Here is a 12,544-nt window from a genome sequence, read left to right as displayed (position 1 = left end):
CAAGTTATACATTAAATGTAAAATTTCTCTTTACAATAACAATAAAAGATCCAATAAAAATGTATTACTGACAATAGAGAATTTTTACATCATAGATGTAAAAATAAACCAAAATTTCAAATACATAAAGAACGCCAAAATATTGCAATTAAATTTTAGATACTCTCGAATAATTCAACAACTTAATGCCTTTTTTATTATTACAATTCGATATTAATAAATTTGTTATAAACTTATTCGTTAATAAATTTCTTACCTTCACTTGAATGATCAACAGGCACAGTTTTAACGATGTGATTTGATTTATTTAAATAAGATTTACGTTTGTAGCTTTTATCTTTTTCCTTGACAGAATTCATGGTGATATTGAGAGATGTAGAATTTTTCTGTATACATATATATTGTACTTTTAAATTGTGCATTAAAATTTTCTTAGAATTGATAAAAAAAGGTAAGATATTGTTATATACATACATGGTAGTCATATACAAATACAAATATTAACTTAATGTAAATTTTTATGTAAATATTAAATTATCAATATATTTTAATGGTAATTATATAATCTCTTTCACTAATAAATCTCTATATATTTTTTTTTCACTATATAATACACAAACTACTATATGATTTACCAGATATATTTTTCAAATAAAAAATGATCGGATTTATAACACTCTTTAATTATTGTAAATAAGAATATTGTAATACAAATGCATTGCACATCATTGTCATTAAACAAAGTATAATTTCTTGCAAATTTATAATAATTTGTAGAAATATGTTAATTTGTACAATAAAATTATGTGCTACACACATTTTATCTTTTAATTTGTAAATCATAAATAATAATCACAAACCTACTTACTTGCTTGGCTGATGAATTGTGTTGCTGAGAGTCAAAAGTTTCTGTTCCAAGTAACTTTTTAGATGATAATGTTACATCTGCTTGTATAAGGAAACAATTTATTTATACATTTTTGCGAATTTAGTGTATATATACATAACAAAATACATTAATCATTTTTTAAAAAAGATTGTCAAGCGGACCACCCGCTGTTCCAAAATTGTACTCAATATAGAAGAACCACTTTGCACACAAATTTAGTTACAGGCAAGAGCTATCGAAAGTCATGTGCGCGTTTGAAAAATTCAAAATGACGGAGTCAATATGGCGGATATAAGAGTACAAAATGTAAAATAGTTTATAGATTTACTTCAATTCTGTTTTTGAAAAGTTTTCGAGGATGCTAATTACGAAATTGCTGTCAAATTTTAGAAATTCAAAATGGCAAACTTAAAAGTGTAAAATGTAGAATAGTTTACACAAATTACTTAAATCTTGTTTACTTGAGAAACAGTGTAGTGTAAAACATACGTCTAATGTCACGTGACTGATGGTGTTTAATCAAAAGATAGCATAGCGCGATCGGTTCTAGAGTAAGAGAATAGAACTTGGGCGGCAGCACCGGCTGGCGGTGCGACCGGCGATCGTTCGCCCGAACAGGTAGAATTCGGAGCGAATCGGGGACGCTCGAGCGTCATTGAAAGGACGAGAGAGATCGAAAGCCGGTCGCGAGGGGAGAAGGGCGGATTCGCATGTCGCACGCAGTAGGATACGCACGCCTAAGATTGTCTAGTCGCGTCGAAATTGTTCGTAGCATAATATCCCGTGATCGGGGATCGTTTGACTAAGCAATCGCTAGCAATACTTGTTTTACACAGTGCACATACCACGCATAACCGCTTGACAGATACCTGTCGTTAGATTAATACGCAATATTGCTGCGCTTACTCGCGTGGTATTATTCACCCAGAACGTTACGCAGTGACGTCTGACTTCATGGTCAGACAGTATTGTATGGAATATTTTTCCTTCTTATAAATATTTTATAAATATTTTGTGCTATCTGTGATTATTACTTTATTCATAAGATTTTATGTTTTTGCAAATAATTATTCCTACCTTCATCCCTACATTCCTATATCCGTGGTCTGCGCTAATCCTACCATCAGTCATGTGACATTAGACATATGCGTTACACTACATTGTTTCTCAAGTAAACAAGATTTAAATAATTGTATAAACTATTCTACATTTTACACTTTTAGGTCCAATATATTAAATCAGCCATTTTGAATTTTTAAAGTTTGACAGCAATTTCGTAATTAGCATCCTCGAAAACCCTTAGAAAACAGAATTGAAGTAAATCTATAAACTATTTTACATTTTGCATTCTTATATATCCGCCATATTGGCTCCGTCATTTTGAATTTTTCAAAAGCGCACATAGCTTTCAATAGCTCTTGCCTGTAACTAAATTTGTGTGCAAGGTGGTTCCTCTACGTCGAGTACAATTTTGGAACGGTGGGTGGGCCCGCTTGACAAAGAATGTCGGATATATAGGGTGTCCCAAAACATACTGGTCAACGCTCGTAAAAAGGTAGAAGGGATCGAGATGAACATAAAAGTCTAATATTGTCTTGGGTTCCACCAATAATCGAGATATTAACGTATGGAATCGGCAAATAATTTAATTAATTTCTATCGTAATTATGAACAGTAAATTAATGAAAGCTTATCATACATTCACGATAGATTTTTTCTTCCGTGTTATGGCTCTAGCGGATCGAGTTCTCTCGGCGCGTTCTCATTCGCATAATTTGAAAAATTAATACCTCAATTATTGATGGACCTAACCCAAGACAATATTGGACTTTTATATTCATCTCGATCCCTTCTATCTTTTTACAAGCGTTGACCAGTATGTTTTGAGACACCCTGTATATATATTCAAAAGATCTTTTATCCTCAGATATAGTAAAATGTTTCTAAATATAAAAGAAAACTGTGTGTGTGTGTGTGTGTGTGCGCGCGTGCGTGTTTGTAACATAGAATGTTATTATGTAAAACCATATGGAAAAAAAGATCTTCAAAACATTTACTCACCATTGGGTAATACTATAGAAGCAGCCCGTAATCTAGAAGTTCTGGTCTCACGAATCTGAGCAGTTTTACACGTTGCAAAATTCTTAGAGCTCTCTTTCGGCTCTACTTTAGATATTATTTTACCATTTTTTTCTATTGTAGGGCTACGATATTTCTTTTCTACTGTAATAGAAAGAAATAAATTATACATGTTTTGTGTTGAGACCAAAGGAATACAAATTAAATTATGCATTTAAAATGAATAAAAACGATAAGAAGTAAATTTACATAGAGTAAGTTCCATAATATTATTGTATATATAACTAATTTTTAATTTATCAAGATATCACTCAAAAACGTATAAATAAATAATGTGTGATTTTACATGTTTATCTTTTGTATCTAGTAACAAAGTATTTCGTCGCTTCCGAATAAAAGAACGTTAACTCAGAAGCCGTTTGAAAAAGGCGTTAACTCGAAAGCCGATTGAAAAGGACGTTAACTCGGAAGCCGGTTGAAAAAGGCGTTAACTCGAAAGTTGATTGAAAAGAGTGTTAATTTGGAAGCCGATTAAAGAGATGTTAACTCGGAAGCCGGTTAGAAAAGGCGTTAACTGAGAAGTCGATTGAAAAAGGCGTTAGTTGGAAAGCTGTTTGAAAAGACGTTAACTCGCGCCCTCAAATTTTTCGTTTCAATTTAAGTTTTAATAGCGTTGCCAAATAATTTTGGTGCTCTACTTATATGTGCATGTTTATTTTCGTTTGAATATGTTTATGTTTTAAATCAAGTACCAAAATTATTTCGGCACTCCGAAACTAAAATAAAGCGACAAAATTTAGCAGACAAATTAACGCCTTTTTCAATCAGCTTCCCAGTTAACGCCTTTTCCAACCGAATTCCGAGTTAATGCTCTTTTCAATCGGCTTTCGAGTTAATGCCCTTTTCAAATGGCTTCTGAGTTAATGCCCTTTTATTCGGAAGTGACAATTTGATATTGATTTAATTGCTATACAAATTTTTGATATTTACTAATATTCAAAGAACAAGTAGCCACATCTCCTTTAGCCGATGATTCAATGTTCCTTTGACAACGCTGTATCTCACTATAATGTGAACAAGTACTTTGATTTATCGAGCGTGTTGGACCACTTCTTGCCTCATTTGAAGACGTCTCCTCGCTAGCTGCCATCAAAACTGTTGCTCTAGCAGCTACCATTACTGAAATGTATTATATATTTCTATTAACTTTACCGCTTGAAGCAACCACAACAGTATGACAATATCTTTTTAATGAAAAAATCAAGATTTAACTTGTATAATTTTTCTATAGAATACTTTCCTATAAAGGAATTATTTACTCTAGAATTTGTTCGCAAATTATCAACCGTAGTCTATAATATATGGAGTAAGCATAAAGAGTAATTTTAAGTAAGCGTAAGAACGTCACTTCCAGCGTAAGAGAGCTGGTGTAAAGTGAGGTCTACAATACATGGAGTAAGGGAGTAAGGCGTAAGAGTAGGAGTAATGATTTTGCCGTAAGATGCTTACAACAGTCTTGTCTAGAACGATAAAGTAAGCATAAGAAATATGGCCAATTAGCAATGTCAAGGATAGGAAACAAACTGCTCATGACATTGCTAATTGGCCATATTTCTACGCTTACTTTATCGTTTTAGATAAGACTGTTGTAAACATTTTACGGCAAAGTCGTCACTCCTATTCTTACACCTTATTCTATGCTTACTCCATGTATTGTAGATGGTGCTTCAGTTCTTTAATATAGACATGTTATGCGGAGTCTACAATGGCAGCAGGAGTAATGGAGTAAAGAGTAAAAGTAATGCCAGGTTTACAATGTCAGCAGGAGTAATGGAGTAAGGAATAAGAGTAACAATTGATCAATTAAAAACCAGGAGTAAACAAAATGGGCAAATCTCATTTCATATTTCTTACTTCTTACTCCTATTCCATTATTCTTGCTGACATTGTAGACCCCACATTAAGCGTGGTCTATAATACATGAAGTAAGTGGACGGTAAGTACATGGAATAAGAAGAAATAGTAGGCATAAGGGTGTGCGAAATAAATTAATTTTATTTCCTACTCCATCTTTTACGCTTATGCTCGGTCAATTAAAACACAGGAATAGCTGCAAACCGTACAAACAATGCCATTTTCATAAAATCGCAGAAAATTATATGGCAAATAGTTACTCCTACTCTTATTCCTTACTCTACGTTTACTCCATGTATTGTAACCCACGCTTTAAACATATGTAACTTTGAAGAATATAGATATCTTATGTCACATTAAATTTTTGAAGATTCAAGCAGGTATGTGGCATTACGGTTACTAATTTGCTATACTCACTTAATGTGAATTAATACAAATTGTCCTACGACGCGACCATAATTTCACTTTCAAAAACTTTCGAAAGAAACTGTCGGACCACCAAGAATGTAGCAATGATCATATTCCTTACGACTAAGTTATCACAGCTACTTAATAAGTACTATGTATAAAATGATAAAAATCGCGAGGTAATCAATCTGTACAATAAAGTTGCACGCGAGACTGCTACATCATTTACATCAAGAATGAAAATTGACGATTAAATAAAATAAAATATATCGCCCACAAAACGGATGTCATTCTAGTGAAAATTGATTGTGTCAGTGAAGACACATCAGCGAGAAGATGGACAACATAACTAACATAAGGGCGTTTTCAACATCGACATATAGAATGGACTGAGCATTGCGATAGGCAAGCGCGCGCCTGCTTTAGAGTGAGAGGTACTACACCTGAGGCCTATGTTTGTCTCTCTTGCAAGCTTCTGATTTGTTATTTCGTCCTCCTCCGTGAATGGAGGGGGACGAAATAACAAATCAGAAGCTTGCAAAAGAGACAAACATAGGCCTCAGGTGTAGTACCTCTCACTCTAAAGCAGGCGCGCGCTAACCTATCGCAATGCTCAGTCCATTCTATATGTCGATGGTTTTCAAAAATAGCTTTAGCCAGAGAGAAACTTGAGAGCGGCCACCGCGGCCTTTTTCGTGCGACCGATATTTGACTAGCATCAGCACCAAACGTGGATGTAAAGTCTGTTTTACATTAATCGCAAGCAGCTAGTTGCGACTTGCGACATCCAATAGGCGCTTAGTTTCTAGTTAAAGCTCGACATTTATTGGGTGTTGCAAATTACAACTGGCGACTGCAATTAATGTAGAACGGGCTTTACATCCACGTTTGGCGCTGATGCTAGTCAAATATTGGTCGCACGAAAAAAGCCGCAGTGGCCGCTCTCAGGTTCCTCTCTGCTTTAGCTAATATTGGGAGAAAAGATTAAGTTGGTAGTATTGAGAATTTCCAACGCTGCATAGGCCGGTATTCACGTCGTTAAAATTTTTCTTTTTTTTTCATTTCCCTTTTTCTTTAAAATCTCAGTTATGTTCCTTTGTTTCAGGACTAAAAAAGTTAGAGATTCTCACAAGGACGTCACTTCTTCTTTATAAACTATTTTGCTAACAATACTAACCTTTCTTATAAGTAACGCACGTTAATGTCTTCTATCTATAAAAGAACAAACCTAAGGACGGGATTCATAGACCGATCTTAAGCTCAAGCATTGATCTAGTTTACACCGAACACTTGGTACGCGTATCAAATAGTAAATAACTAGTGAATGTGTTTAATTATTGGCTGATCAGCTTAAATTCACTACTTAATACGCGTACCAAGTGCTCGGTGTAAACTAGAGCTATGAATACCGGCCTATGAATTCCGTCCTTAATATAATGTTTTATCCATAGACATAGTATATCTAGGACGGGATTCATAGACCGATCTTAAGCTTAAGCATTGTCTTAAGTCTAGCTTCGAGCCGACTTGAGACTTACTTAACCAATGAAATAACAGCATTGACGTCTCAAGATCGTGCTTAAGCTGGAACTTGAATAAGATTCGACTATGAATTCCGAGATTCCGGCCCTAGACCGAGGATTGTCCCAAATTTCAGGGGTGGGGGTAAGGGTGCAGTCCCATTAAGCACGGATCGGAATGACGGAACGGATTCTGCTAGAGATTTCTAGTGAATTCTTGACCCGGCTGTTCCGTCCGATCGGAACGTGTATATTTTCTCAATTCCGGACGGATCGGGCGAGTGTTTCTGACCGCACAAGTTTTAAAACACCATTGTATTGGAAAAACATCATTAGTAGACCTATTCTATAACTCTTAACAACAGTTCGGTATCGTTTTATATTGTTATAACGATACAAATACGATACAATACGATACGTATCGTTATATTGTTATGTTGAATACAGCTTTCGCACTCTCTCGAACACCGATACAGCATGTTAAGTTGACAAATTCTTCGCCGTTTGCAGTTTTTTAAACATAATTAATAAGATTGTTTTTTCATCCATCGTTTTATGTGTTTCAAAATATATTTTCATACAAGCTCCAGTAAGCTGATGTTTGGCAATATCCAGATATAAATGTAAAATTATCCAAACAATACGACTTCGCCAAAAATATGTAGTTGAAATCATAAACTTTGGGTCCAAAGAGCACGCACTCCCACGTTAAAATTAAACCTGTCTAATAATACAAAGTATTGTTTACGTTTCTTACAATTTCTTATCTCATGTTCCGTTCACGCATGTTCCGTTCCGTAAAAAATTTCTCTACCCGTCCCATATAGCAAAAACGGAACGGAATCTGGTTATAAAATATATTTTATTCTTACAATTCAGTATTTTAGAGTACTCACATTAATGTTATTGGCAAGATAATTAAACAAATTATGTATGTGATCGCTTCAGTCGCATCAAAATAACAAAATATCGGTGAATTATGTATATTAACCTGCGACCGATGTGACATTCCGTTCCGTTTTGGCTACATGGGACTGGTAGAGCAAACTTTTACGGAACGGAACTGGAACGGATCGCACAATTCCAGTGAGAAATCCGATCCGTCATTCCGATCCGTGCTTAATGGGACTGCACCCTAAGGCTTACGTACGATATAACAGGTATTTCTTTCTCTCTTACACACGGCCCTTCTTAGGCCGGAATTTATAGTCGAATCTTATTCAAGTTCCAGCTTAAGCACGATCTTGAGACGTCAATGCTGTTATTTCATTGGTTAAGTAAGTCTTAAGTCGGCTCGAAGCTAGACTTAAGACAATGACCTAGTTTACACCGAGCACTTGGTACGCGTATCAAATAGTAAATAATTAGTGAATGTGTTTAATCATTGGCTGATCAGCTTAAATTTACTACTTGATACGCGTACCAAGTGCTCGGTGTAAACTAGAGCATAGTCGAATCTTATTTTAAGATCGTCTCAACTAATGTCTTAAGATGCTAATACGACTTTGTGATTGGTTGATGGCATCTTAAGACTGTACTTAAGATGATCTTAAATATAAGATCCGACTATGAATACCAGCCATAGATCTTAAGTTCAAGAATTGTCTTGAGTCTAGCTTCGAGCCGACTTGAGACTTACTTAACCAATGAAATAACAGCATTGACGTCTCAAGCTCGTGCTTAAGATGGGTCTTGAATAATAGGCCGGAATTCATAGTCGAATCTTATTCCAGCTTAAGCACGATCTTGAGATGTCAATGCTGTTATTTCATTGGTTAAGTAAGTCTCAAGTCGGCTCGAAGCTAGACTCGAAGCAAGACAATGCTTAAGCTTAAGATCGGTTTATGAATCCCGTCCATAGCGTTTCGATTTGTTGACTTGACCCGACTCCGGGTCAATGGTCTGTTCCTTTTATCTTCATTTCTTCCACAGTTTACCACTTTTTTTGCAGTGGAAAAGAACAAACCATTGACTCGGAGTCGAGTTGAGTCAACAAACCGAAAACGCTATAAGATTCGACTATGAATACCGGCCTAAAAGTTATCTTATCCAATCGTTTGGAAATGATTTAGAAACATTTGGAAAAAACTTTTTAGAATTTGGAAAACCATAGAATAATCATGCAGAATTAATTAAAATCAATTAACCGTATAGTTAGCAGAAAATGTCTAAAAATGTTTTTTCTTTAGTCCAATCGTTTGGAAATTATTTGGAAAAAACTTTTTAGAATTTGGAAAACCATAGAATAATCGGAATTAATTAAAATCAATTAATATAGTTAGCAGAAAATGTCTAAAAAAATTTTTTCTTTAATCCAATTGCTCCAAAATCATTTAGAAAAAGTGTCGGTATAATTTTCATTATTTGGAAAACAACTCTATTTTAATAAAAATTAATTAAAAGTCAATATTTAGTTTGTCTGCACTAAATTTGGAAAAAGTGTCGGTACTTTTTCCAAATGATTTTGGAGCGATTGAATAAAGAACAAAAATTTATAGACATTTTCTGCTAACTATACGCTAAATTGATTTTAATTAATTCTGATTATTGTATGGTTTTCCAAATTCTAAAAAGTTTTTTCAAAATGTTTCCAAATGATTTCCAAACGATTGGATAAGATAACTTTTAATAATAGTTCTGTTCGCGTTACTTGCACTTTTCGCACTCGACATCTTCTCTTTCTCCAGTGCTCGAGTATATATATTTATCTCGTTTAAAGTGCAAAAAATTTTGGGGACTTCAAGCAACGCGAACAAACCTAATGTTTTATCTGTTTTCTACATCGACATATAGAATGGACTGAGCATTGCGATAGGCAAGCGCGCGCCTGCTTTAGAGTGAGAGGTACTACACCTGAGGCCTATGTTTGTCTCTCTTGCAAGCTTCTGATTTGTTATTTCGTCCTCCTCCGTGAATGGAGGGGGACGAAATAACAAATCAGAAGCTTGCAAAAGAGACAAACATAGGCCTCAGGTGTAGTACCTCTCACTCTAAAGCAGGCGCGCGCTAACCTATCGCAATGCTCAGTCCATTCTATATGTCGATGGTTTTCTAAGTATACGTTGGTGCGTTTTAGAACGCAGCCTTGGCATCGCTGTGATCATGATCGGTGATGAGTCTATAGTCTATACGTGTCACCGATAGTACTTGCCATTTGTCACGTGTGTGCATACAGGCGAAAATTTTAAACATTTTGATATTATATTTTGTACTAAGATCAATATAAGATCGACATGATGGCAGTAACAGTACTGTATAAGTTTTGGTCCGAATACATAAAAAATACACCCAAGAAACTAAAAATTATCGACGCCTACTTGTTGTATGTATTTCTGACGGGTGTTATTCAATTTATATATTGTTGTCTCGTCGGCACTTTTCCCTTCAATAGTTTTCTTAGTGGTTTCATATCCTGTGTATCCTGTTTCATTTTAGGAGGTAATTATAATAATTCGTTACTTTATATTGTGTCATCTTGATGCAAAGGACACAGCAATCGAGTTACTCATCGGCACTTTAACGTATCGATGTTGCGACAATTATTTATTTTCTATTTCTTTTTATAATTGCATTTAAGTTTCAGTAGACTAATTCGGTACTTTATCTTTTATACAAAGTGATTATTCACATGAGTTATTATCTTCTCTGACCTATTTCATAGATAAGATTATCTGATGGTTTTACTTTTCTTTCAGTTTGTCTTCGTTTACAAGTTAATCCACAAAATAGAAGCCAATTTCATGGTATAAGCCCAGAAAGAGGATTTGCAGACTTTATTTTTGCACATATTATTTTACATATTGTTATAATGAATTTCATTGGATAAGGTATGCAATTGGAATATATAATTATAATAGACCCACAGCATCATTTTCAAGAGCAAATTATGTCCAAAATATAATTGTTTTCCTATTTACTCATTCTCATTTGAATATGTCGCAATTGATTAATAAAATTAATGAAAACAATTATTAAACCTCTATTTTTTCTTGATTCCTTCTTCTTTTAATATAATGTACACTATACTTTTAATATAATATACTAATATTATCAATTAATAATAAGTATAATTATTTCAAGTTCTAAATTTTCTACCATGGATAATGTGATAAATTTATACACATTTGTTTACCTTGTATTAAAAACGAAGATGTCATTTTTATTGATATAAAATTATTTACATAAATAAAATATAAGTTCATTCTCTATTTTATGTAATATTAAGAATATTGCTCGAGCAATATGAAAATCTAATTTTCAATTAATGATTTAGATACAAAGCGTCAATCTTTTTGGGGGGTCTAATGGACCCCATGTGTTAAACTTGGAAAAAAAACTTATTTAATTTCAAAAATTTAATAACAATCAAAGTTTCTCATAGATGTTTCTAAAAATGTTTTATTCTTGATTCTTTTATGTATTTTAATTTCCCATTATTTAATTTAATTTTATAAGATATATAAAGTACAATTTAAATACAGTCTTTATATTATATAATTATGAAATATTGTTTTACAAATTATAAATTGCAAAATGAGTTGCATTTATAAAACAATAGAACTTTTACATAGTTGCATAAAATAAACAATATAACTACAACAATCTATACTGCATTTTATTTGTCTTACTAATTGTACAATGTCACAAGTATGGAATAGGTATTACATTGCTATAATAGAAGAAATATAGGATACTTATGCTCATATTTACAAAGATCCTCAGGAAAAGTTTGTCCTGTATTATAAAGTTAGCTTCAAGAGATTCAGGAAAGCGTTATTGAACTACTTTTTTTAACTTGCCAAACTAACCCACATAATATAATGTTTCTCAAAAACAATGATTTAATAAAGTTCTTTTATTTATATGAAAATATTCATATATTTTCATATGTATATTTTATTTACACACATAGAGGCAATTATAAACAATAAAAATTTAAATAAAGATAATAAGAGAATATAGACCGATATGTAAACACAATTATAGAGAACATAAGTCTTACTCAGTTTTTGGTTGTTTCGGTTCAGTTATCAAGATAAGAAAAATTTAATTTCTTATCTGGATAATTTTAATTTAGATTTACCTACAAAACATAATAACTTGAATATTTTTAAAATATTATTATTAACACTATTATTAATGATAGCAATTATGAAAATAGTAAATTTTGTATATGTGGAGTTGCATCAAAAATTGCCTCTTATGTTTTATGCTCACTTATTACCTATTTATGCAACTTAGAGATCATGAAATATATATAAACAGTTCGATGTAAATAAAGCTACTTACAAAAGTATTTTAGTACAACAATGTATGTCGGCATCATTAGTAAAATAAGTTTTTCTCGTCTCTTGCAGACACGTTTTCACAAATTTCTTACAAATAACATACCATAGGATAATCTATACAAGATGTTCCATAATTAACTTAATTCTGATATATGATGGATATACATTTATATCTTATATCTTACATTCGCTGATTAACTTTAAGTTAATCTTTTCTTCAGCAAAAATGTTGAGGTATTTATATAGTATTTAAATCATAATAAAAAATTTTACAAATTATAATTTATACTATCGAACAAATATACAGCCATATTTTTCAATTAATTTGAAAGAAATTTTGTGTTGAAAGAATTTTATTTTAAGATTTTATGTTACAAACACACACACACACACACACACACGCGCGCGCGCGCGCGTATGTAATGGTAAAAATAAAAAAGAACTCA

At 32.9% G+C, this 12,544-nt stretch overlaps 2 protein-coding genes across 11 annotated transcripts in view; one reads left to right on the top strand and one right to left on the bottom strand.

The window, feature by feature from the left end:
• The window catches only part of LOC105834035 (supervillin), a 41,518-nt gene extending 35,869 nt beyond the window's left edge, over positions 1 to 5,649 (bottom strand). For 6 of the 10 annotated variants that reach the window (XM_012676223.3, XM_036284712.1, XM_028193572.2 and 3 more), the window contains exons 1-5: positions 5,300 to 5,648; positions 3,959 to 4,147; positions 2,951 to 3,112; positions 869 to 948; positions 257 to 386 (exon numbers count right to left, since the gene is read on the bottom strand). In XM_012676223.3, the coding sequence (XP_012531677.1) occupies positions 257 to 386; positions 869 to 948; positions 2,951 to 3,112; positions 3,959 to 4,145 (559 nt within the window). In that variant the 5' untranslated portion in view covers positions 4,146 to 4,147; positions 5,300 to 5,648. Of the gene's footprint in view, positions 1 to 256; positions 387 to 868; positions 949 to 2,950; positions 3,113 to 3,958; positions 4,148 to 5,299 lie in introns of all 10 variants that reach the window. The other 4 variants (XM_028193575.2, XM_028193573.2, XM_028193574.2 and 1 more) reach the window with 3 other exon arrangements.
• A 4,250-nt stretch (positions 5,650 to 9,899) lies between these two features.
• On the top strand, positions 9,900 to 10,781 carry LOC105830097 (dolichyl-diphosphooligosaccharide--protein glycosyltransferase subunit DAD1). The gene is made up of 2 exons (XM_012669264.3): positions 9,900 to 10,248; positions 10,506 to 10,781. The coding sequence occupies exons 1-2, from the start codon at positions 10,044 to 10,046 to the stop codon at positions 10,634 to 10,636; spliced, it is 336 nt and encodes a 111-aa protein (XP_012524718.1). The 5' UTR covers positions 9,900 to 10,043; the 3' UTR covers positions 10,637 to 10,781.
• Positions 10,782 to 12,544: the final 1,763 nt, after the last annotated feature.

The sequence above is a fragment of the Monomorium pharaonis genome, chromosome 3, assembly GCF_013373865.1.
Source record: "Monomorium pharaonis isolate MP-MQ-018 chromosome 3, ASM1337386v2, whole genome shotgun sequence".
Lineage (NCBI taxonomy): Eukaryota > Metazoa > Arthropoda > Insecta > Hymenoptera > Formicidae > Monomorium > Monomorium pharaonis.
This window is presented reverse-complemented; position numbering and strand designations above follow the sequence as displayed.